A 26,355-nucleotide genomic window follows, 5' to 3' on the forward strand; every position below is an offset into this window, starting at 1 on the left:
TGCCGGAGAAGGTGACTGGCGCCAGCGCCGGCGAGGCCTGGTTCGGCCAAGCCGAACCAAGTTGAACCGGGCCGGTCCGGTTCGTTTCTCAGCGGGAAATTTAAAAAATAATAATAATAATAATAAATAAAATCAAAAAAATAAATTTTCAAAAATTCAGAAAATTTTAGAAAAATAGAAAATTCATAAAAAAAATAGAAAATTTGGAAAATTCATAAAAATTCAAATTTTTTTAGAAAATTCATAAAAATTCAGAAAATACAAATAAAAATATGTGAAAAATTTAAAAAAAATCTAAAAAAATTCGAAAATTCGAAAATTCATAAAAATTTTCAGAAATTCATAAAAATCAATTCTGGGTTAATGAAATTCTCAGAAATTCAATTTTCAAAAAAAAAATCAAAAATTCCAAAAATTCACGGAATGGTTTAAAAACACTATGGGCAACCTTGAAAAGTGAAATTTGAATTTTTGGAAGTGCCCAAGTGGCATTTTTAGAATACCTTAAATTCAGGGGTTATAACTCCTAAAAAATCCTAAAACCCTAAATAGACACAAATCATGAAATGAACAAGCATTTAGAGCTTCATTAGGATTTTGATATTTTTGGGTCCATTTTGGTTTTTAGAAACAATTTAGGATTGTTTGGTTTGATTGACATTGATTGTGCATTTAATTCTTGATTGATTTTCCCAGCAATTAGAATGGATTGAATTAGTGGGTAAACCTCGAAAACTTGCATGACACGTTAGATATCGTATCGTTCTTAGGTACCGAAAGGGCGTTAAGGATCTCAATTTGGGATCATTAGCGTAACCAAGTCCCTGTACTCAGAATCTCTGGTTCGTAGAATCGTGGTATTTCTCCCATACCCCGATTAGGTTTCGAGTCATCCTACCAATAATGACTAGTGGCGACTCCAAAATCAAAAACTCAGATCAAATAGGAAATTACCATTTACTGTCACGTGAGGTATGGTCTGGGAGAGACCCTTGCACGGAAATATCTCCTTAGTGCGCAAATCTCGAAAGTCTTTAAAAAAAAAAAAACGCGGTGCGACAACATACCCCAAGCCTCAAACCTTCGTAGCGACAAAAAAGCATACATTTCAAGTTGCAATATATAATAGTCTAGATATTAAAAAAAAAAGAAGAAGCTAAGTTCACGCTCTAGGATTATATAAATAAGAACATACTCTAGAGTGGTGTCATTCCCTGCACACTAGATGCTGGCAGAGAACTTGACAAGCCGAATTTCGCCTACAAAAAAGGAAAAAAAAACAACAAAATTTGAGGTGAAAAACAAGGTTTGAATTGAAGGGGAAAGTGATGAGAAAATGTTGGTGAAGGAAGACAGTCCTCAAGCACTCACCATGAGAAGTAAGGATGAAGAAGAGAGAATTGGTGATTGAAGAAGTAGAATTATCAAATTGGTGAAAGAAAGAGAGAATTGCGCAAATTATGAGAAATGATCTCACGAGTTTTTTTTTTTTGAGTGACTGTCAAAGGTGAAATATTTCCAGAACATAGATGAAGTTCCATAAAAGAAAGAATATCCAATCATGTCACGACACGTAAAAATAGTAATAGTTTTAATATCTACATATTTTATTGGTTTTTTGGATAAGTCCGTAATAAATCTCTTTTGTCGTTTTCGAAGTCAATTACTTGCATCTCTTATACGAGCAAAAGAGTAATAAATTTTTTATGGATTTGGAGGATTTTACGTTGAAATCACTAGCATCTCTTACTCATATCGATCTTGACGGTCCTGCTATCCTCAACCTTTGCACCCGGACAAGCCTGTTTGCATGTATTCTTAAGTATCAATTGAGACAAAACGTTTGAATAACTCAAATTGTTGAAAAAAAATTGATGTGAATTGGTTCCTCTATACTGGGAAAATTACCCAATCAATCATAAAATTATTGTACATATGCCGATTCAATCATAAACTTTTTAGTTTTGCTAATTTAGTTATAAAACTTTTGCATGAAATTCTAATGTACTCCTCCCAGTTAATTTTCGCTGGAAATCGTTGAGATGGTGATCCAATCATCGTTGGTCGTCCTACACAGCACACTATCATGTCAATTATTTCAAGCAAAATTGGCCGAGAGGACTACATTGAAATTTTGCACGGATGTTTATACTAAATTACCAAATTGAAAAGTTTAGGAATGAATCAATATCCGTATAATATGTTTGGAACTAATCAGACAATTTCCCAACATGCATTCAATATTTTAGTTCAAAATAACTATAAGCAAATTGTGTATTCAAGACATTCAGAGTGCCCCATGTTATAAGATTGATTGCACCGAAACCTATGTTGTAATTACACGTTCTGGATTTTGGAATTGCAACTTACAACGTGCTCTCTCACGGCACCCTAACTTTACCCAAGCGCGTTGATTTATGGGCAGTGCTAAGTTTCTAAAGTTTTGAGACCTACCTAAAGCAACAAGACACCTGTGAATCTTTAATGTTAAGAACGAACTCAGGGTAATTTAAAAGTATCAAAAAACACTAAATGTAAATTGCGTCGAATCTAAGTTCTCACTCTATTGAGTTAACGATTGTATGTTAGATGGAAGTCTTAACTTATCTAATTTTATGGGATCAAACATAGAAATCGATTCACATATTACATATTGTCGATTGGGCGCACAAGAACAATTTATTTTGCAGCGAAAAGTTCCGCTCAAAAGCAAATTAAACCATTTGACTTTAGTTGGAGGATTACCCCTATGATCTGTTTCAGTTTTTGGTTGAAAATAATAGAAAGTAGTCCGATTTAATAACTTGGCCAATCGCAACCTAAAATTTTGAGTAATTCGTGAATACCGAAGTTGGAAAGAAAATGATGGATTTGGTTTTTTTTGGTCATTTTGAGGGACAACCACTTGTATGTAATCGGCCATTACACATGTACAATTTGATGTCGCAACAGTCAATCACAATCTGCCTGGTACTAGAAAAATGTTATGTAGCTCTTGCTTATATTGACTGCATATCTATTGGAATTTTCAAGAGCCACAAATTTCTTCACAACGCAACAAGACAGTAGGCATAAATATTTTCAAACATAAATGTTTTCAAACTTCAAAATGCACTTTATTGGAGCTTTCTAATTAAGCTAAACCAATATAAGTTTCCTTCCTGTATCATACGAGACAAGGACAATGAAACACGTTATTAAATAAAGATTAAGAAAGTAGATTGTCTGAAGAAGATCAATGTCAATTTTCTTGAACTTAGGTACTAAAGTATCTTATGTCTGCTGTTTATATACATGTGTTCTTTCTCTTGACAAGCTTTTAACTTTTGTGGGGGTATAAATAGCTTAAGTGTAAGAGCAAAAGTCGAGAGTTTCCATAACCGGAATGAATCTCCTTGGTGAAAGCCAGACATCATAAGCAAGTGTTAATTGAGTGCAAAAAAGTCAGACATTTTTTTGTTGCCGGGAATGGAATCCGAATCTCTAGGTGAAAGCCAGACATTCTAACCATTGGACGACTTTACAAAGTTTCATTAGTATGACTTCGAATTTGCCGAGAATTCGCCATCACTAGGTGGCTTTCTCAAAGTCAGTTGTTGCAATACGAAGGATGGTATCTTAGCAACCAACTTGCAGAGCTTCTTTTCAACTGCTACAATCGTTGATCGGCTTAGTTTCGCGTTCAGCTCATTCTCAAATTAGTATTTGTTCCTGTGAGAGAGCATGGATTCTGAAGATGGGACCTGGATATTCGAGCAGCTTCCGAAACGAACTAATAAAGGGATGAACAATATGTTTTAGAATGTCATGGCAGCTATATGGGGAAAATTACCAAAAAATTCTAAACATATTGCACTTGTGTCAATTCAATTCTAAACCTTTCAATTCGTCCATTCTGGAAAATTGTCCAAAAAGTCCTAAACCTATTGCACTTTTTGCCCTAAACCTTTCAATTTTGCTAAGTAAGTCCTAAACTGTTTGACAATTTGTCAATTGAGTCAATCCGATAAATTTTGGCTAGAAATTGCTGACATGGATAACGACTGTCTTATGTGGCACGATCGACGCTAAAGTGAATATTTTTAATAATGTTTTGGATTTTTTTATGTGTTTTTTTCTTTTTTCCCATTTTCTTTACTATTTTTTTGTTGTTTGTAGGGATGGCCAGCGACCCTTACCAACCGAACCTCGCTAGCTCTAGGCGAGGGCCGTGACACCCTCACTGGCCAAAGCGAGGGAGCGCGAGCCCTCGCTTGAATATGGAGAGGGTCGCAATGCCCTCGCTTTGGTCGAAGCGCCCTCGCTTTGATCGAAGCGATGGCTGTGAGCCCTTGGCTAGTGCCCGGCGAGGGCTGCAACGCCCTCACCCAAAGCTGGTGAGGGTCGCAGGTCCTCGCTTGTGGTCGGCTAGGGTTGACCAGTGACTCTCGCTAGCCATTTCTCCAAACCCCCCCCCCCCTCCCCCTCCCCCTCCCCCCCCAAAAAAAAGCAAAAGGAAAAAAGAAAAAAATCATAAAAAATCCTAAAATTTATGAAAATATTTTTTTAAAATTTTTATGTCAGTGCCGGCCATCGCTGGCCATGCCACATAGGACGGCCTGCATCCACATGAACAATTTGCTGCCAAAATTGATTGGATGGACTCGATTAGCAAAACATGAAATGGTTTAGGACTGAATTGGTAAAATTGAAAGGTTTATAACTGAATTAGCAAAATTGAAATGTTTAGAACTGAATTGGCAAAAGTTCAAAAGGTTTAAGACTTTTGAACAATTTTCCCAGTCAATTTAGATTTAAACATTTCAACAATTTGCCAATATAATTCATCTGGCTAATTTTAGTTAGAAATTGTTGTGTGGACGTTGGCCATCTTATGTGGTATGGCCGGCTTCGATGTGGACACTTTTCCAATTTTTTTCGATTTTTTTCTAATTTTTTTATTTTTCCTTTTCTTCTCTTTTTCTTCTTTTCTTCATTTTTTTCACTGTGGCGTTGAGAGTTACTAGAGCTTGTCGGTTACTGGGGGAGGCTCGTGGCCGCGGGCAAGGCTAGTCTCGCCCAAATCTATGCAAGGCGGCCTCGCCCATACAATCACGGACGAGGCTGCCTTGCCCAAATTTGGGTGAGCCTCGCCAGTGGTCAGTGAGCTCCGGCGACCCACATCAGCCGCAGTGAAAAAAAAAAAAGAAAAGAAGGAATAGAGAAGAACAGGAAAAGGAAAAGAACATAAATAAATAAATAATTTAGAAAAAATTAAAAATTAAAAATTTATCTACATCAGCGCTGATCATGTCACATAGAATAACCAGAGCACGTTCACATTAGCAATCACCTCAGGACATCATGAACGTACCAATTTGGGAGCATAAATCCATTATATAGAAGGAAGTTTCATACGAATAACAAAAGGCGATGGAGTATGTTGAGAATAATTATATTATCAAGACAGCTCAACGTAAATAATATATCATCCAAGTTATTAAGAAGATTCTAAAGAATCCCACCAATAATTTTGAGTCCTTGAAATCTCTGATTTTGGGGTTGGGTTAGAGTGGGAGGAAGCTGAAGATACAGTCGAGGAAGGAGACCCTGTGATTGTTATGACTGCTCTAGGTGAATGTGAGATGACCAATTAAGAACCAGTGACGTGATGTGAACATTTAAAGATATAAGGGGATATGTGTTGTGAAAGTTCTAAAACTTGTCACAAAAGTATAATTGAAAACTAAAATTTACAAAAATGTACAATCAATCCTTAAAACTTGTCAAATTGATGCAATCAAGTCCTTTCGTTAACTCTGTTCAATTTGATTAACGAAAAATGCTAACGCGACTTTTTTTATTATTATTTTTCTCTTGTGTAGCGACGACGTGGCTAAAACATGAAACACAAGACTAAACCGACGTCGTTTTGGTCCAAATCTAATTTTAAATATAAACTTTATTTAAATTAAATTTAAAAATAAGCTAAATTAAAGAGAGAGATAAAGAGAGAAAATGGTTGAGAATAGGCAACGAGGGCTGGCCGCCCCACCATTGTCGGCAAGGGTCGGCAAGGGTGGGGGATGGTTAGCGAAGGTCTCTAGGCCCCAACCAGTGGCCGGCTACCCTCGCCTAGGTCCAACCGAGGGTCACCATTGGCAAGGGTTGCCAACCATCCCCCACCCTCGCCTCCCGTTCCCAACCATTCTCTCTCTCTCTCTCAAATTTAATTTAAATAAAATTTGTTTTAAAAATCAAATTTGGACCAAAATGATGTTGTTTTAACCATGTCATTGCCACGTGGGAAAGAGAAAATATTTTAAAAAGCCACGTCAGCGTTTTCAATTAGCTAGGTTGGGCAGAGTTAACAGAATGCCTCAATAGCACTAATTTGACAAGATTTAGGGTTTTATTGCACTTTTTGTAAGTTTTTAGACTCAACTGCATTTTCATAATAAGTTTTAGGATTTCCACTGCACATGTCCTTAGATATAAATACAATTGTACCTTCACAAAATTTGTCAATAGTATTATGTCAAACTTTTTTGAACTAATCTAACTAATGATATGTATTAATGGGACAAGCCTGTCGTTTTATTTTCTTTAACATTGATGTTGAAGTGGTTTATTATTTCATGTTTGAAATCGCTTAAATTTTATTCGATATGATTATGAGATTTGCGGTGACCGTTGTTTATTTTCTTTCGAAATGACTGCTCTTATATAATTTTGAGAAGTTGTGAGTAATAATTAGAAAAAAAAACAAGGAATAAAAATAAAAGAACAATGTGTTTTGAGTGGTTTGAAACAAAACCAAATTGAGAAAAACAATAGGGCTTGGTTCGGTTCCAACTGATAATTTAGTAGAAAAGTTAGAACACAAGCGAACTTAGTAACCATCAAATCAAGGACGGGCCGCTCGTTGAAGAACTTCTTACACTAGTAGTGATTGAATTTAGTCTGGTTTAGATTTACTTTTCTTCAACTGTATTAATGCATCTAGATTCCTTTTCGATGGTAAACTGGATCAAGCCGCACCATGCTCACCGTAACTTGCGGTAATTGTCTCGTCTAGAGAGAAACCGTGTGGAAATTAGAGGATCCGTAACGACTTGATTCGAAGAAGACGCGCGGAGTGATGATCTAGTGTCCCTAGACAAAAAAACAAGACTTATGCAATGTCTGGCAAGTTGGAACACTGTGCCGAGCTTCACTTTTAGGTCTATCCCAAGAATCGTATCATCAAAATTCACGACTGATTGCATCACGCCTTATTTCTCTTCGGCATCCAATTTCTCGAACAAGAAATACTTATCACTTTAATACAACCGGCTTTCTGCTAGTTGTCGCCACCGGTCAGGTAGTTGCTTTAGCTTATTCCTCCAGTTTGCCCACAGTTGGCCAACCCCACCTTAAGAGATGCCCACCAAGAACATTAACAAATGTGTGCAGGGATTTAAGATATCTTTAGTAAACTTACAGCTTGGCCTGAATTGTCGAGGCCGGAATTTTTGTCCGCAATCCTTGCGTTCATTCTTATAAAAGTAAACAAATAGAAAATAGCAGCAAAAAAAAAGAGATAAAAAAAAAATTTCGGTTTGCAAGCTGGTTTGACAAATACTGTGCAAAGCACAGGTAAATCTGCAGGAAGCCAAAACTTCCCCTCTTATCATCTTAGGCGCGGGAAGCTACTATATGTGCATGCCCAGTAATAGCCAACTGAAGGTTGACGTGATGTATACTTTCACTATCCAAGAGGCCCCTAAGTTCCCTCCAAATCTTTTTCTTCTCTGGAGAGAGGAAATACGGAGAGAACTTATAGGGAGAGCCTCCACCATATCGGTGAGTCCCTTTCCCTGTCTCTCCTTAAGCCTTTTAAGGTCTTGCTCGGGATCAATTCATTCTTATAAAAGTAAAAAAATTAGAAAATAGAAAAAAAAAAAAAAGAGATAAAATATTTTTTCTGTCATTTGCTTAGTCGCACCAGCCCTTCCGTTAAGTCCATCTTACATTATTTGGACCCAACTTGCATTAGTGGGACTGGGGACGCTCGGACTTCTCAAAAAACCATTTTCATCGAGCATTCTCTCTGGTAACGGAGCAGATCCATTCTCGTCCGATTCTTTCTCGACACCGCCGTTCGTCGCTGTTCATCGACGCAAACCGTCGCCGGTAGCCACTACCGCATCGCTCCTGTTCGGTTCGGTTTTTGGCCGCCCAAGTCTCGTTTGAATCTTCTCCGCTAGTCAGATTTTCGTTTGTGAACGCTTGTAGAAGCTTCAATCGCCAAATCGTACGCTCATTGCAGTCACGGCTAGCTAAAAAATCCAGGTAACCCGTTTTCCTTATGCTGCCCTGTTTCAGTCAAAGTCTAAGCCGAATCTCGATTTGTTCAGTTCATGCATGTGTCGGGTCTGGATGAGCCGATTTCGTTGAACGTTATTTGTTATTCTCGTTTCAGTCAGGCCTTGAAGCTGAGTTTGAGACGACAGAAAATTGCTTCTCGTTTGGATGCACCGCATCTGTTCGATGAAATGCCAGAACCGAATTAGTATAAATTTGTCTCTGTTTTTTTTTTTATTTTATTACTTGAAGTACGTTTCGGTTAATCTTACGTCATAGGAACTTCTCGTTTTGCTGTTTAGTGAGATCCATGCTCTATTCCAATGTTGCCGTGTAAAAATTGACCATATCTTCTTGTTCCCTCTTGTTCTATGTTCTGTGTGATCCTGAGATGTTGTTTAATGGCTGATATTGGTGAGGAATAGGGTCGGAAACCACTGACATACGGTAATATTTTCCGGTGAATTTCGTCTTGGTTATGTTCCAGTGTTCATCTTCATATTCTGTGTGTCACGGCCAAATTATTATTGTGCGCAACGAATGGCGGATGGCTGGAGGTGGATAGGAGTATTTTCAATGAAAGGTCCGAATGTTTCTGGCTCAGTGAAGCTTTAGGCTCCGTTCGTTTCACGAAAAATAATTTCCAGAAAAACTTTTTCCGGATTTTCGGGCATTCAGTTTACGAAAAATAAACTAGTCAAGAAAAACATTTTCCATCAATGTAAAAAACACTTTCAAAAGTGAGAAAATATTTTCCGCTTTTCAGAAAACAGAAAACATTTTCCATATCTTCTTTCACCTCACTTTCTTTCATCAAATAGATTTTACTTTTTATTTTACTTTCCTTTTTTTAAAAAAAACTAATTTTTAATTATTTTTTCTTTCTTTTTCGCTTTTCTTCTTCCTCTACCGATCGCCGGCCACGGCCGGTGACCGGCCTCAGGCAAGGCTTGACCTCGCTCAAGATCGACAAGGCATGGCCGAGCATCACCGAAGTGAGGCCTTGCCAAGGCGAAGATCGAGCTCGCTGGCCTTGGGCGAGCGAGGGCGAGCCTTGCCTTTGGTCAGTCATTGAGCGTCGCCATGGGCGACCAGCAAAGGAGAAAAGCCAAAAAAGAGAAAAAAAGAATTATTAAAAATTATTAAATAATTCAAAATTCAAAAATAAAAACTAATTAAAAATTCGACTTTATTGAAAATAAAATAAAATAAAATAAAAATATTATTAAAAAGAGGGTAGTGAGGATTTTCTTTACCAAACAACGGAAAATATTTTCTAATTTATTTTCAAGTCTCAACTGAACACCGGAAAATATTGTCATTTTCTAGGAAAATAACTTTCCAGAAAATATTTACCAAATGCATTACATTTTTCGCGAAACGAACAAACTTGAAGGTTTATAATAGCAAAAAGAAGAGTCTGAGTTTGGGAATGGGAGATGAGCAAACACTGGGTATAACTAGACTTGATAAACGGGTGAGTCGGGTCGGGTCGGGTTTGGGTCAGGTCATAAATGGTCTGACCCAACTTGACCCATTTAACCCGTTTATAACCCATTTATCACAAGACAAAAATCTTGACTCATACCCAACCTGACCCATTTAACTAAATCTAGGAAAGCTTATTTCTAATAATTATTTTAAAAAATTGTATTGCCGAAACATCTTCATGCAATACAAATCTTTTAAAAAATTAAGGCTCTGTTTGTTTCACGGAAAATATAACATTTTTGGAAATTTTTTTTTAGAAAAATGACACTATTTTTCGATATTTGGCTGAAACATGGAAATGAACTAGAAAATATTTATTTGTCATTTAGTATGAAAAATCATATTTTCCTCTGTGCACTCATTTTAATATTTTTATTTTTAAAAAAATCATATTTTAATTATTTTTTCTTTTCTTTTTTTTTCTTTTTTCCTTTTCTTTTTTTCTTTTTTTATTTTTTCTTCTTCCCCCACCGGTGGCCAACCACAGGCAAGGGATGAGCTCGCCTTGGCGAGGCCGAGGCTAGCGCCGGCCTCCGGTGAGCTTGTCCCTCGCCTGTGGTCAGCCACCGGCAGGGGAAGAAGAAAAAGGAAAAACAGAAAAGGAAAAAGGAAAAGAAAAAAAGAAAAAGAAAAAGAAAAAGAAAAAGAATATAAAAATGATAAAAATTCGAAAATTAAAAAAATTGAAAATTTCAATTAAGCTTATTGGGTAACCCATTTATAACCCATTTAATACCCATTGAAGATCCATTAAGGGCCTGTTTGGCAACTGGCCAAATAGTGAAAATTTCTGTTCTTTTGTTTCTAGAATCAGTTTTGGAACAGAAATCCGTTTGTTAAATTTTTTGATTCTGGGCACAAATTCTTGTAAATTTGTGCCCATACTCAATTTTGGAGCAGAATCAAGAATAAAAAAAAAGTAGCTTCTTGATTCTGGGAACAAAAATGAGAATCAATTTTTTTTTCTTATTCTTTTTCTTGGTTTTTAATGTAGCTTTTGATGTCCGGCGCGAGGGTCACCCTCGCCGTATCTGGCGAGATTAAAATATTTTAATAAAAAAATATTATTAATTAAAAAATATTTTACCGGCCATGAACAAAAAAAAAATTTATTTTACCAGCCATGGCCAGCGACTAGGCCATGAAAAAATAATATTATTAATAAAAAAAAATTTTATCGGCCATGGAAAAAAAAAGGAAAAAAATATTTTTTATTAAAATATTATTAATAAAAAAATGTTAATAAAAAAATATTTTACCTGCCATGGCAAAAAAAATAAAAAAAATATTTTCAATAAAATATTTATAAAAATATTATTAACAAAAAAAATTTACCTGCCATGGCCAAAAATAATAATAAAATTATTTTTTAATAAAAGTATTATTAATAAAGAAATTTTTTACCGGTCATGACCAAAAAAATTAAAAAATTATTTTTAATAAAAGTATTATTAATTAAAAAATATTTTACCGGCCATGGCCAAGAAGGAGGAGAAGAAAAAAAGAAAAGAAAGAAATATTAAAATATTTAAAATATTATTAAAATATTATTAATAAATAAAAAGAAATTTTATGCCGTTACCAAACACATTTCTATTGTTTTACTATTTCAGGAATAGAAATTTTGGGCCGTTACCAAACGCCTTTAGTCAAATAGTGTTTGATTCTGTTCTTTTGTTCCCAGAATCAGTTTGGGAATAGAAATCCGTTTGTTTAATTTTTTGATTCTGGGCACAAATTCTTGCAAATTTATGCCCAAAATCAGTTTTAGAGCAGAATCAAGAATAAAAAAAAGTAGCTTCTTGATTCTGGAAACAAAAATGAGAATCAGTTTTTTCTTCTTCTTTTTCTTGATTTTTAATGTAGCTTCTAATGTCCGGCGCGGGGGCCACCCTCGCCATATCTGGCGAGATTAAAATATTTTAATAAAAAAATATTATTAATAAAAAAAATTTACCCGCCAAAGCCAACGACCAGGCCGTGGTGAAAAAAAATAAAAAAATATTATTAATAAAAAAAATTTTACCGGCCATGGCCAGCGACCAAGCCATGGCAAAAAAAAAAAGATATTTTCAATAAAAATATTTTTTATTAAAATATTTTAATAAAAAAATTATTAATAAAAAAATTTATTTATAAAAAAAATATTTTACCGGCCATGGCCAGCAACCAGGCCATGGCAAAAAAAATAAAAATAATAATTTCAATAATAATATTTTTTATTATTATTAATGAAAAAATATTTATAAAAAAAATATTTTACCGGCCATGGTGAAAAAAAAGAAAAAAATATTTTCAATAAAAATATTTTTAGTAAAATATTTTAATAAAAAAATTATTAAAAAATTATTTTACCGGCCATGGCCAAAAAAAATAAAAAAAAATATTTTACCGGCCATGGCCAAGAAGGAGGAGAAGAAAAAAAGAAAAGAAAAAAAGAAAGAAATATTAAAATATTATTAATAAAAAGAAATTTTATGCTGTTACCAAACATATTTCTGTTCTTTTACTATTTCAGGAATGGAAATTTTGGGCCGTTACCAAACGCCTTCAAATACTCAGAATCAGTTCCCGAGCATAGAATAAAAAAGAATCATTTCTGAACAGAATTAGTTCCTGGGCACAGAATTGTTGCCATGCGCACCCTAAATGCTCGAAATCAGTTCCCGGGTACAGAATAAAAAAGAATCATTTTTTAGCAGAATCAGTTCCCAGGCACAGAATCGTTGCCATGTGCACCCTAAGTTAATAAGTAACCCATTAATGACCCATTTAAATCTATTTTTAAACTAAACTCAACCCATTTATAACCCATAATCATTAAATATGGATTAATGTATGGGTTCTTGACCCATTTACCACCTCTAGGTATAACAAAATGAAGAAAAAGAGGGTAATGAATTAGGCTTGGGCCAAGCCCGATCCCCATTTTCAAATTTTAATAAAAAATTCTAAAAAAAATGGCTATAAATGAGGAATTTTAAAGATTTTAATAGGTTGCATCAAACATACGAGGGGATTTTCTATAATTTGAAAGATATTTGAAGGATTTCTAATCTCAACTTATTTTATTTTATCCCAATTCGAATTCGAAAGACTGAACGCAACCTTAGAGTTTAGTATTAGATTTAGCCTTTCATTTAGTTAACATACATTTAGTTTAGGGATTTTAGTGAGTATCTTTGATATAATTTATCCTCAATAGATTAGTCTTTTAGTTTAGAAATTGGACTCAATTAGAATTTAGCTCATGGGATTACTGTCTTGGAGCTTAATAATAAGACCATGTGTATTCTATGCTTGGTGCTTTATTAAGTTTGCTTTCCTACACTTTACTTTTATCGCATTGGTTGTGATTGTTCACTCTTTACTGATTGCACGCTCAAGCATAGATATCGTTTCGTGGCTTAGAATAATAAAATGGTTAGAGATTGCACGAATCTCTTCAGTAACAAATCAATCAAGTTAAGGTACCGAAAGTGTAATAATTAGGCAATTAGAGTAATCATGTCCTTGTCCCTAGATTCTCTAGTTGTGTTGAAAGTGAGATATCCTCCGTTATCTCATTTTGTTCCTAATTATCTCATTTTGTTCCTAGCTGGACAGCCGGCCCCAATAAGCTAGTGACGACTCCAAATTAGTTTAGACTTTATAGATATATCTATTTCAATTGTAGTTTCCCAACGTCACGCAATATAAAGGTTTGGAAGAACCTACCAATTGAGGACCGTTAGTCCCCAACTTGGCATTATTTCTAAATCTGTATTTCCTTCACACGCCTGTCGGGAGGATTGCGACACTCGAAACCGTGATTTTTCAAAATGCGACTTGGTGTGGGTATTGAAAATTTATGAAAATGCCACAAAGGGCTATGTAGAGTCAAGATGTAAAGTGATTTAATAGTTTATGACTATTGGAAGCTCAATAGAACGTTAATCCTATTGAGTTGGTTCGACTATATTCCAATATGTCACAATTGAGAAAAATCAATTAGTGAACTGATTTTAATTCTCTCAACAACAAAAAAAAGAGTTGATATTTCTACATGTGTTTATATAGGATATCGACTAAGAGATACAATTCAATATAGTATTTGGTGGCAGCATAGTTTTTATGGTTTCAAAATATAATTTTAGGCATCTCTTATATAAAATTTTAAATCGAAAGGTTTTCGTTTAGTTTTTTTCAACAATGAGTGCGAAACTTGTGGGTTTATTATTAGGGAAAATGACATAAATAGTTCATGAACTTTGGCTTAATGTGCAATATGGTCCTTAAAATTTTAATTTGTTCAATATAGTCCCTGAACTTTTGGTATATGTTTAATTCAGTTCCTAAACTATATGAAATGCTCATTATATCCCTAATCTTGAATTAATGTAAAGAGTACATTGAATATTTTCATATGATTCAGGGACTACAATAAATATGTACCAAAAGTCTAGGGATTACAATGATTAAATTAAAAGTTTCGGGGCCATATTGAGTATTAGGCTAAATTTTAAGAGCCACGTTAAATAAATTAAAAATTTAGAAATTATATTACGCATTAAGCCACAGGTATGAGACTATTTCCGTATTTTCACTTTCACTGAGGATAAAATCGTAATTTCCGCTGCTTTTGCCTTCGTTTTCTCGCTGGTCCCTTCCGGGGCTCTGCCTCCCTCACGTTCAGAAACGCCGAAAGACGCGACCCGCTCGACAGTCCCCGCTCGGCTTAAACCCGAAAGAGCACAGAAGAAGAAGAAGAAGAAGAAGGAAGAACAAGAAGCTTGAAACCCCCCAGCAAAAAAGTTCAAATTTCCTGTTGCGCCCATCTGAGGAAACTCCCATCACCACGCAGCAATGAAAGAAGTCGTCATGGTACAGGTCGGGGGTTTCGCTAATTTCGTCGGCTCTCACTTCTGGAACTTCCAGGTGCTTCTCCTTCTCCTTCTTCTTCTTCTTAGTCGCTTTCTTCTGTTCTCTTGTTGTTTCATTTTTCTTTCCGGTCTTGGGTTTCATTGTACATCTGTTTTGGTAACGATACTTCGTTCGCTGGTAGTTTGAGAACACTCGTGGGTAACTGTCCTGTACTCTATCTCTGCGTCTGGCGATGCTGGCGAGAAGTACTTTTGAAGTGCCACGTTGGGTTCGCAAAAGCACGCCCGCAAAGTATGATGAAGATGGGAACTCTTTGTTTTCCGTTGCGCAATGATCCTGACATGTTAGTTAGGATGAGCTCTCCTGCTGAAATTTGATTTGTTGCTGATATTCCACCGAGTCAGAATTGTTGCTTGCTTCCCGGGGAACCATTTCCTGCTAAAATGAGACTGGTTTACAAGATTGATTTACAAAGTGACGTTTCAAACTGCGAGTGGATGCTTGTTTGGGTCTTGTTTTGTACCCAATAAGAGATAGCTAGATGCCTCGATAAACCCTTTCCTTAAATCCGTCCTAGACCTCCCATTAGTGTTTCTTCCCCTGGAAATTTCAATGGAGCATGGGAGTGTGTGTACTTTGTTGCATTGAGTTGTCACGCTAGGTGTTTGCTTTTAGTTCTTAAAGGATACCAGCTCTTCATGGATGATTTATTTTCCTGTTGATCACATGAAGTATAATTCGATTAAATTTGTAACTTGGGCAAAGTATAATTTATGAATTACGTCAATTTTCTGTTTATATGATGGTAAGTGCTTCGCTTCGCTTCTAGTATGTTCTGATAACTTTATGTTCCATGCTGAAGGATGAATTATTAGGACTGGCTGAGGATCCCTATGCCGACTCTGTCTTTAAGAAGCAGCACCTAGATATGGATGTTCTCTATCGCACTGGTGAGACACAACAGGTGAAATTTGTTTGCTTGACTTCTGCTGTGAAGCTACTTTAAGATTTGCTTGGTGGTTTGTAATGAACAAGTGGGACGATGGTTTAGTTTTTTTTTTTGGTCGAAGGACGATGGTTTAGTTTGCATGGTTGTACTTTGTACTAGTAAAACTATGTCATTTTTGTTTTATCATTGATTAGTATATTTGTTGAGGACGATGGTTTGATATACACTTAATAAGTGTCCAGATGTTCTTGTTTTGTATCAGGACCAACGTATAATATTTCTCTGTGAAGATCATCCGCTATTTTGAAACTTTTGAGTGTTCATGATTATAAGTGATGCAATCTAATACTAAAGTTGGGGTCTGTTTGTTTTGACTGAAATAACGAAAAAGCTACTTTCTCTCTTTCTTGTGGAAATTTAAAATATTATTCAAATTTTAAAGAATTGTGAAAAAATTATATTTGAATCTACTTGTCAACATTTGTATATTATGACAGTTGCAGTTGCTTAAGATTAAAGAAATGCATGAGCAACTAGATTCTTAAGAAGCAAAAAAGCAAAAAGTAGATGCTACTCCAGACAAGCCTTAGTTACCATTTTGTTGCAAGTGGTTTAATGGCCGACTAATTACTTCTGGTTGACATTCTAAGACCGTGGGATTTTTTTTCCTCTCACAAGGTTGTTTTGTCTTTAGCTTCTTCGAGGAGTAGTTTTTAATGTTAGTTTCATCTCATGTTAAAGTTATGTAGATTCCATCTCTTCAAGAATTTTCCCCTATTCATTATCTTAAATCCTTCTGATATTTCAGAGATGATGTGCTCACAATTTCGTTCATTGAACATTTTGCAGGGAATTTTAAGTTACACTCCTCGTCTGGTTTCCATAGACTTACAAGGTACTCGATTTTTTATCATTTTATTCTCAATTGACTTATATATACGGGACGTTGACAATATGATTAGAAATGACTAGTCAGATGTGAAAAATCTGCTATGAGAAGTTGAGTAGGAGCCTTAACAAAGTGAAATAATTCTACCATGCGGAACATGGCGAAGAGGTCAAGATGTCCCTCATCATGTTCCGTCTAGAATAAGTCTTAAAAGATTAGCTCCCTCATACACGTCAATCTGTTCAGTTTAACTATTACAATGATTTGTTTTCAATACCTTTTTTTCTTGGTCTTTAATTCCTGATTGTTCCATCGAGTCTTGTGATAGAGGTAGACAAATAGAGGTAGACAAAGATAAATATAATTGCACTTTGCATACTTCAACTCTAGATTCTTGTGTGCAGTTATACAGATAATTGTACTGAGAGAGTCGGTATTACAACCATAAATATAGAGACCGGCAATTGTTTTCAGCGTTCACCTTTAGTTCGTTGTTAAGATCAAATTGTTGACGCCATAATTAAATTGTTAAATTATTTACAATATATCTTGGAAGGTCTTTGATGCCATTCTGAGTGAAAAGAAGGGAAGGGAAAAATGTGCATCCTGCATGTACCGGTTAATGAATAAAATTTATGAAGAACTTTTGAACTTAGTAATTCTGTTCTCTCCATGTCTATGCAATTGTCTTTTGCTTCTTAACTGCTCAATGAAAACTGTTACTAATAGATGTTGGATAAGAGGTTTGCGATCTATCATTGTGGTCTTGCAAGAATTTTTAAGTTTTGTGCCATTATTCTAATTCCATTGGGCTGGGATGTTGACATGCAGGCTCCCTTGGATCTATGAGTTCACATGGTACATTGTACAACCATGAACCGACAACTGCATCGGATGTCACTACGTGGTGAGAATTCTGGCGCTAATTTTTGGCTTTAGCAGCTCAAGCACTGAGTAGTTCTTGTCAATCTGGATACTCATGAGCAGGATAATGTCGTTTTTGGTAAAGTTTTGTATAATTGTGGAAAAAGATAAATTTTCTTAATCATCTTCGATTACCCTGCTTGTCATATGGCATTTCATGATCCATCTATGAAAATTATTAGCCGAAGTGGAGGATTTTGCATCCACTATGTAATTACTGTTAGCTAAGATACTTTTTGTAAATTATAACTAAATACAAGCTATATGGTATGGCAAAAAGAATTATTTCTTCAAGTTTGTGATGTTCATTGTGCTATACGCTGTTTGTGCCTGTGATTATGCCTTGATTGTCTTTTAGAGTTATTTGTAGTTATTTGCATTTTTAATGGCTATGCTTATACTAATTTCATTGTTATCTAGGGTTACTCTGTGTGAATGAGTATATTCTACAGCTTTCAAGTTTGTGGAGTAATGTGATCTCTTTTGGCAAATAGAGACAACTATTTGCAGAACTTGCTACGACAGGAATATGGAGCTCCATGCCACAAGGAAAAAAGAGCTCTATTCTTGTCAAAATATGCTAGAGATTTTTCTCTTCTTTTTCCCTTTCGATCTTTTATCTGTGGCTAGTGATCCGTCATTGTCTTCTCCTACCTTGAATTGGCTTACTTATAGGTTTGATATCTTGATTTTCTTCTGTGGCATTTTGTCTATATTATTTGTAATCTCTTTTTGTTGTACTTAAGTAGATGTTCTCTGTTCCATCCAATCCAACAATTAAGATTCTGTTCTGCTGATGATGACCTTCTAGTTAATTGATGAGGCTTTCTGATTGCAAGCCATGTTTCGCCTTTTTTTTTTTATACTTCTCATGTTTATTTCACTGTAAAGATGCAGATCACCTATATCTTTAGTCTAATCTGCTTTTTGATCATATTGAGTATATGAAGACTGATGTGTAGGACTGCTGGTGTATCCACTCATACAGCTGAACGTCATAGGAAGAACCTGTTCTTGCAAAGTTTGTATGAAGAGCAGGACAAGTCAACTAATATAAATGATAGACCTGTGGATAAGAGTGGACTTCAAGGAGAATATCAGGATAAGGATATTGTCGAAAACTTGGATAAGGGTGTTCAATTCTGGACAGACTTCTCAAAAGTCCACTATCATTCTCAGAGTTTGTATGAATTAAGTGGATTGTGGATGGATGCTTGGGAATTTGACAATTATGGAATTGGAAGGGATGCCTTATCTCATGGTTTGCAAGGGGAAGAAATAATTGAGAGGTTTCGCTTTTTTGTAGAAGAGTGTGACCGTGTTCAGGTATGAGATATTATTCCTGCCATTTTGAACTACTTGGAAAAAAGATGGGATTGCATAGGGTACAGTGTAAAGTCTTTGAATAGTCCTTTGACGTTGTGGCCAAAAAAGGGAAAAATAGTGTTTTGATGTTTTTTTTTTTTTTTGGCTTTTCTTTCCTTCTTCCTTTCCCTGTACATTTCTGGTGTACTTAAAATTCTTATTTCAATCTATTCCTTTATTACCTACCCCCCCCCACAAAAGAAAAAATGTTTATAGTCTTGGGATGAATCTTTTAGATTCGTCTTTAGGATTTTTTGCATCAATTATCTGCACTGTATTTATTGTTGAATTACAAGAAACATCTTTTACCTGCACTATATTTTCATTTATGTGCCTTATACTTAGGAAAGAGTACATTTCTTTTCACTCTTATAGCATCTTCTATTGAAGATAGACTTGATTCTATGACTTGTTGAGTTCCATTTACTTTCTTGCCGGGACTCTGCTTGAGTAAATTTCATCACGTTCTACTGAGTTCTTGTGCAGTGATTCCTTGAACTCTCTTCGCAAGTCAATGCGTGCTTGGAGCCGTTTTTGACATGTCCCTTGTATATGTCATTCAATAACTAATGCATGTATAGTTGATTAGAGCTATTTTAGGTATGTCCTCTTGTATGTATCGTTCAATATATATTTCCTTGTGATTTGGACAGGGTTTCCAATTTATGGTTGATGATTCTGGAGGTTTCTCAGCTGTAGCTTCAGAATTATTGGAGAACATTGCTGATGAATATTCTAACACACCTGTTTTGCTCTATGCGCTTCGGGCTTCCGAGTCTCATGTAAACCTTGGAAAGCGGAAGCAAACCATCTTGAGGAGTCTGCATGATGCAGTTTCATTTTCGCAGCTTGCATCTTTCTGTAATCTTGTTGTGCCAGTTGGTTTACCTTCCTTAAGTACAAGTAAGCCTATGTCCGTCTGATCCAAAAATAAAAACCACCTTATGTCTGCATTTGGAGTAAGGATGGACACATATTTGCAATGTATACTTGTAATTGTCATTTTTACCCTTTAACATTCTGAACAAAAATCATATTGATTGATAACACTTTCTAAGATGAAAACTGCTTACGATAGCACTCGATCTCTTTTGCTATTTACATGCTCATAAATTGTAAGTCCAAGTCTGCCATTTCCCCGGTCTTGTCTCTGTGTCAGGATGACGATATTTGCATACTAGATTGCTTGTCTACCCTAGTCCCTCTCTCTTCGAGAGACAACTGCAAACGCACATGTGGAAACGGTCTGTATGCCTAACTATAATTGACTAATCTTCTATTTTTGTTAATTTGAAGGTAGAGCATCCTCCTTCTTTTGCATCGAGGATGAGAAGCCATACCACTGTAGTGCCATTTACGCTGCTGCTCTACACTCTATTAGTTTGCCTTTTAGGATGGGATCTCTTGCGCCCACTGCCGATCTGCATTATGTGTCTGGTGCTGTGGATGTCGGTGATGTTGTACAAATACTATCGGGACAGTCTAGGAGAAATAAGGTGGCTATTCTGGACATGGCCATGCCTGCACCTTCTTTGACTGGTACACATCTTAATAGCCCCATTGAGTCTGACTTACTGATCACTGAACTCAGTAACTTATCAGATTGTGAAATCCAGGGAAAGAGGCTGGAGAAAGATTGCTCAACCATTTGCATCCAGTGACGCCTGAGATAGCAGAGCATGCGGAAGACTTGCAGGCTGTGGAAACTATGACCATTCATGGAGTTCTTGGGCCAGGTACCGTTGAAAATTCGTGCTCTGAGGCATGTCATTTTGTATTTGGTGGCGATGTTTCTCTTGACACCATAGGAAGATTGTCGATGTTGTCCTGTGCTTCTGATATCTGCACTGCTGATGGGCTCTTAAGCTTTCATTCGTTAGTTTACTTCTTTTGGTATTTAGACGGCTTGTCATCAGGGCAATACATATTTGGGGTTGAAAGCTTGGGATCTAAGTCCAAAACAGGGTCTTCTTACAATTATAGGTTTTTTCCTACTTGTCAAGCTAATGAAAACAATATCCAGTAGGGACGGTTTAGGAATGATTGGATGCTTTGGTAAGAAAATGTTAGAATTTTGTCTGAAAATGGAGTAGACAAGATGGATGAATAGTAATTTTGAATTTATAGTTGTAGGGAGATATTACCTCCAAGGGAGAAGGATGCGTTGAAGAGAACCATCAAGCTTTCCATGTGAGTTAGAGGGCTTAATTGTTCATGTTTTCCTCATTCTCAAAGAATCAATGGAGTTCACTTGTTAGTCTAACAGTAGTTTCTGCAGTGGGAAATTGGTGATGCATTAAGCTCCAAGTATAATGCTTAGGGAGTTTTGAGTTCAAGGCACATATTCACATTTGAAGTGTAAAGAAAACTATTCTATGGAACTTCTCTTCTGCAAATTCTCACACCTTCATTGAAATGCCTTCTGAGTCATAGACCGGAAGGATGATGAATTGAGTGTTGTTCACTGGTTGCTGCAGATAGATAGCAGAGAAAAATTTGTCGCTCCCTTACGTTCCTTTTATTTGTGGATTTTGACTTTTTAACTCCAAAGTTCAACTTCTTCTCTTATTCTACACCATTTGGACCTTTTCAATCTTAGTTCACGACATCTCTTGTGGCAATACTGTTAAATCCACTATTGCTGCCTAAATCAATCGCTCCTTTGATCGTGCTCCACTAATATGTTAACTCCACGTGACTGTCTTGTGAAACAACCTTATTGACCTGTGAATGCAAAAACGTGTATACTCATATCTATTTGCACTGCATAAATGACCTTATTTGTCATTGTTCTCATACAGAGATGTTACATTCTACTACAGGTGGTCATCAAGCATCAGCTTCTGAAGTGAAGGACACAATAGATGCCGCATATGAGCATGCCCCGATGAGGCCAAAATTCTGCCACTTATCAGTGGCTCATTCTCCTCTTCCAATTCCCTTGCCATTTCCATCCATCTTCAAGAACGTTGTGGGCCAGCACGGTGAGCTCTTCGAGAACCCAACAGCGGGTCCACCATCAAAAGGTTCGCTTGACGTTCATTCGATCCCTATGGCAGTTAGGCTCCGTTCCAGCAGCGCGATCCTGCCATACCTGGAAAGTAGGCTCGGATATCTGCGAAGGTATGGAGTTGACAGAGGAGCTCCTGGGGCTGAGTTAGTTCGGAGCTGGGGTTTTGGAAAGGATGACTTGGAAGAATTTGCGGAAGCTCTGTCTAAAATGGTTATTGAACTGAAGCCTCACAGAGAAGTGTCATCCGATTCAGATTGAATGTAACGTTATCCTCCATATCCCTTGAAAATAATGGTTTAACTTTGATAATTTTATCTCTCTCTCTCTCTCTCTCTCTCTCTGTGTCTCTCTGCGTGCACACGCGCACGCAATTACGCATGTTTTTCTTTTGTTCTGGGACGGAGATTTTTTGCCGAAGTGAAGGGAAGCTCAGACTTTGCAATGAACTGTTTCGGACCCTAGTGTTGGTATCAAAGTCATAGAAACATTGGAAATCCTTAGAGGCGGATCATCTCATAAAACAACCAGATTCATAGCCTTCCACAGCCCTTTGATGGCACTCCGTCACCCTTGGCGAGTTGCAATCTTGCTTGCTAATCGGCTCAAGGAGCCGAATGCAGAACAATAGTCGACCATCTAATGTTGGCCATTAATGGTCTTGTCGTAGGACTTGTGATGATTGTGATCAAATGGAAGCAATCATTTGATTATAACCAAGCCAATCTCTGTTTGGCTTGGATCATTGCGGCGTTAAGTCGATTTGATGGCTTTAGTCACATCACTTTGTTGTGCCGCTGTCCGACTTCCCTCCATATTGCGCATCTATATTAGGCATTGTGTCTGTTGATGTGATCTATATAGGATCATTGTGGCATCGATCGACTTGATAGCTTGGTTCGACTGTTGTAGTTAGTGTAGCTAGAATTATGTTATCTCATGTCTTGATTTTGTGTTGGTAATTTCCCAACCCTGAATATATTGTTTGATATCATGATTTAGTTAACCGTTTACATCCCTCATCGCCCGGGACGTTTACGAAGTACATGATAGGAAATTGGATGGGAAATTTGCAGGGTTAATCAAATGAGGTATGCAATAAGATTTCTCGTATTTTTTAATACTAGATTTGTCGTACTATTAAGGGTTAATTCTACCAAAAATCCCAAATCGGTACATCTATGACAATTTTACTCTCCGTTAGTTTCCGTTAAATTTCACCGTCAAATTTCTCAATTAGATGACACGTGACGGTTGACAGGTGTGCTAGTTTGGGGTTTTACCTTCCGTTTGTCACATGTAAATTAGTTTGTGGTTTTTCACGGTTTTAATCCAATTTAACGAAGAGTAAATTTATCACAAATGTACCAATTTAGAATTTTTGGTGGGCAAAAATTTAGTTTAGGGTAAATTTGTTACAGATGCGGCAGTTTGAGATTTTTGGTGGTCAAAAAATTAGTTTGGAGTAAATTTGTCACGATTTTTCGTGATATTAACTCTATTTTTTTATCTGGGAAAAGCCTTTTAAGCTTACTTTTTCGGAAAAAAAAAAACGAAAGATATATAAAGAAAAAAGATTGACCCTCAAAAAAGAATAACAAGCTACGAATTTGTCCTGAAATCGTGGGCGAAGATTGATTTATGGGTCAAATCTGTAATAAAATAAAATACGGGGACCAAAACTGGATAGTATCCATACTACACAGGACCATTTCGTGATTTTGCCAAATTAGCTATGAGCTTCGGAGGCCCATTTCCTAAACCCACCCCCGCCGGCACCAAAACCCTGGATCACACACTCCCAAGACCCGACCCTTCGTCGCCGAATTCAATCGCGCTCCCCTACCATGGCCAAGTGGTGGCGCGCCGCCGCCGCCGCCTCCGCCTCGGACGGCCTCAGGGCGGCGGCTCTGAGCTCCCCTCCGCCGCTCGTCCGGCCGCGGAGCTCCCCGTACCACACCATCCAGGCCATCCCCCGGGAGTGCAGCGGGAGCAGGGTCGCGAGCAGGGACAGAGCCCAGGGGCGCATCCCCACCGTCGTCTTCGCCCAGAGCCTCCTCGACAAGGACCCCGGCGGCGCGCGGCCTCCTTCGAGGAAGTACCTGCTGACGACGGAGAGGAGGCAGATCAAGTCCATCCTCAGCTCCGTCAGGCTCCCCTTCTTCTGCTCCACGACCTTCGGGCTCCAGATTCGGGCCGGGTCCGGGTCGTCCACCCTGCTCGAGTCCGGGAAAGTTCTCCCGGTCAAGGTGAGGGTCGTGCGCTCCGACCGCGATCGGTCGCGAGAAGTTTTGCGTTTGGATGCCATTGGATAGAATTGCTTACAGGGAAAGCAGATATCGAAGTAGAACTTTTTGCTTTTCGGAATAACCAAAAGAAGACATGGTTTTTGCTTTTCAGTATGTATAGTTGATCCCAGTTAGCTAGAATGGTTACAAGCAAAAGGCTTGAATTCTAACAATACAGATGAAAAGAGAAACACATTGTATTGGAGCTAAGATCAAGTTAGTAGACATGATTGTCTGGTAGCATTTATTGTTTGGGGGAACCAAACATTGCTACAACTCGAGCATCGTTATGAGCAAATTAAAAGCAAATCAGTCGTTTTTTATGGACGAACATAAAATATGAATGAGTCTGAAGTTTACAGTAGCCGTTCATCTAATTATGTAGACACAGTTGCAAGCCGATTTGGTCCGGCAAGGCCCTATGCGGATGCTTCTATCAGGACTTGTAGAACCCTTGAATAAGCAATGGAGATAAATGGCGGTGACCGTTGAATTGAGAATGTTATTGAAATTAGTGATTGGTTGAGAATTGATGCATGTCCTGTTGGTTTTGTAGGTTCATAGGGATGAGGAGACAGGCAAGATATTGAATTTGGTGCTCGTTTGGGCTGATGAGGGATCAAAGTTGAAGGTTGATGTGCCTGTTGTTTTCAAAGGAGAGGAAGTTTGTCCTGGTCTGAAGAAAGGTAAGGATCCTATAACTTTGTGGTTGTATTAAGTTTGAGGCCAGACTAGGAAATTTCTCAATGAATGCAATTCTTGCTTTTCAATATTTTTGAACTTATAGGATCCATGGTTTTGTTTCTTTTTCCTGTATTGTAAATGCTTCTTTCCGAGGTAATATTTGAAGAGTTTATGCTGAGTTGTTTCAGTTGGAATGGTTGAATTTCCCAGAGTCAATTACATGCATGAAGTGCAATAGCGTATTTTTTCATTGTGTTGACGGGAGAAACTTGGTTTTGAATTGGTTTGTAAAGAAATTGGTTCTTGATCTAGTAAGCATTTGGACATGATGTTGCATTTCTTTGCAAATAGTGAGACTCTGTTTATGCAGTGAGCTTCACTAAAGCAGCATTACTCTGGGTGACCGAATTATGTTGTCGGTTGCTCTTTGCAAAGGTTGTTTAAATACCTTGCTATGTAGGAATGTCGGTATTAGCAAGTAGTGTTTTTCTTTTTCTTTATTGTTCTTTTCATTTTTGAGGAAAAGACGAAAGATGGGTGGGGGTTTTTTTAGGAACTGGGGGATAGCTTGAGCATGTGTTCCGGTATCTTCTCTTGTGGCCGCTTAAGAAGGGGAATGGAAAATGGGGCTGTTTCACTACAATCTTTCACATTTTGTTTATTTGCACAATTTTCTCTGGATTGGTGGTATTGCAATAAAGGGTGATGATGGACCCGCTTCATTAATTTAATTCATTTTGTGAGGCTACTATAGGTGACTTTAATGAATGTGCAGTTGCAAGCCTCTATTACTTTATTTGTTGGGGAATCTTTAATCTGGAAAGTTTTGAGTTTTTCTAGAATGTTGTCCGGTTTCCTTATTTCTAAGGATTTGGTAATGTCAGTTTGGGATATTCTTCCTGGAAATCTAGGCACTCAATAATTCTTAATTTAGTAATGGCCCATTTGATGTTACATTCTGTCATACGTTGCTTATGTTCTTAAATTTATTGTACCTATTTGCTGCAAAACAGGGGGCTATCTGAACGCAATAAGAACCAGTCTAAAGTTTACTTGCCCAGCAGAGCACATTCCTTCAAAGATTGAGGTTGATGTCAGCAATCTAGACATTGGAGATAGAATTTTCATGCATGATGTTGAATTTCATCCATCCGTGGAGCTTTTGAGCAAGAATGATGCCATTCCGATATGTAAGGTCATGTCGACAAAATCGGAGAGTGTGGAGCCTGCAGAGGCGTAGGCACAAAGAAGCTCCATCCCCTATTGTGCACGTTTGAGATGTCGAGAGTGCTGCAGATCGAGGTGCCCTTGGTTTTGCAATTACCATGGGCTAATTGTCAAATAACGTCGAGGCATTTCTAAATAACTCAGGTCTCTATCGGGCGACTACGTCGGGGATCCGCGAGGCTCCGGGGTAGTTTCACCAGTTTGACGTTTCCAGGGCCAGAGAGACTTCATATGTTTTGTCTTGTAGTCTTGCGAAGAAGTAAAAGCTTTGAACCTGTCAATTGTTGTTGGATGCTTCCAATGAAGAAATTGATCACGTCAAGCATTCACCGGGGGACAA

The 26,355-nt window shown here is 37.2% G+C and overlaps 2 protein-coding genes across 5 annotated transcripts; both read left to right on the top strand.

Moving 5' to 3' along the window:
• Positions 1 to 8,016: 8,016 nt before the first annotated feature.
• LOC115690133 (uncharacterized) lies at positions 8,017 to 22,128 on the top strand. Of its 4 annotated transcripts, none has more exons than XM_030616388.2 (10): positions 8,017 to 8,313; positions 14,492 to 14,733; positions 15,542 to 15,629; positions 16,478 to 16,523; positions 17,349 to 17,424; positions 18,404 to 18,767; positions 19,460 to 19,709; positions 20,103 to 20,345; positions 20,423 to 20,542; positions 21,629 to 22,128. In XM_030616388.2, the coding sequence occupies exons 3-10, from the start codon at positions 15,612 to 15,614 to the stop codon at positions 22,075 to 22,077; spliced, it is 1,566 nt and encodes a 521-aa protein (XP_030472248.1). In that variant the 5' UTR covers positions 8,017 to 8,313; positions 14,492 to 14,733; positions 15,542 to 15,611; the 3' UTR covers positions 22,078 to 22,128. The 4 variants fall into 4 exon arrangements, with proteins under 4 accessions (XP_030472248.1, XP_030472243.1, XP_030472249.1 ...); XM_030616383.2 differs by having other exon boundaries at positions 8,018 to 8,313; positions 15,542 to 15,643; XM_030616389.2 differs by lacking the exons at positions 8,017 to 8,313; positions 14,492 to 14,733; positions 15,542 to 15,629 and having other exon boundaries at positions 16,491 to 16,523; positions 18,392 to 18,767.
• A 1,454-nt stretch (positions 22,129 to 23,582) lies between these two features.
• LOC115690134 (uncharacterized) lies at positions 23,583 to 26,355 on the top strand. The gene is made up of 3 exons (XM_030616390.2): positions 23,583 to 24,065; positions 24,661 to 24,790; positions 25,802 to 26,355. The coding sequence occupies exons 1-3, from the start codon at positions 23,664 to 23,666 to the stop codon at positions 26,026 to 26,028; spliced, it is 759 nt and encodes a 252-aa protein (XP_030472250.1). The 5' UTR covers positions 23,583 to 23,663; the 3' UTR covers positions 26,029 to 26,355.

The sequence above is a fragment of the Syzygium oleosum genome, unplaced genomic scaffold (genome assembly GCF_021117445.2).
Source record: "Syzygium oleosum isolate NSW1041296 unplaced genomic scaffold, Sole_v2.1 Sole_v2.08, whole genome shotgun sequence".
NCBI lineage: Eukaryota > Viridiplantae > Streptophyta > Magnoliopsida > Myrtales > Myrtaceae > Syzygium > Syzygium oleosum.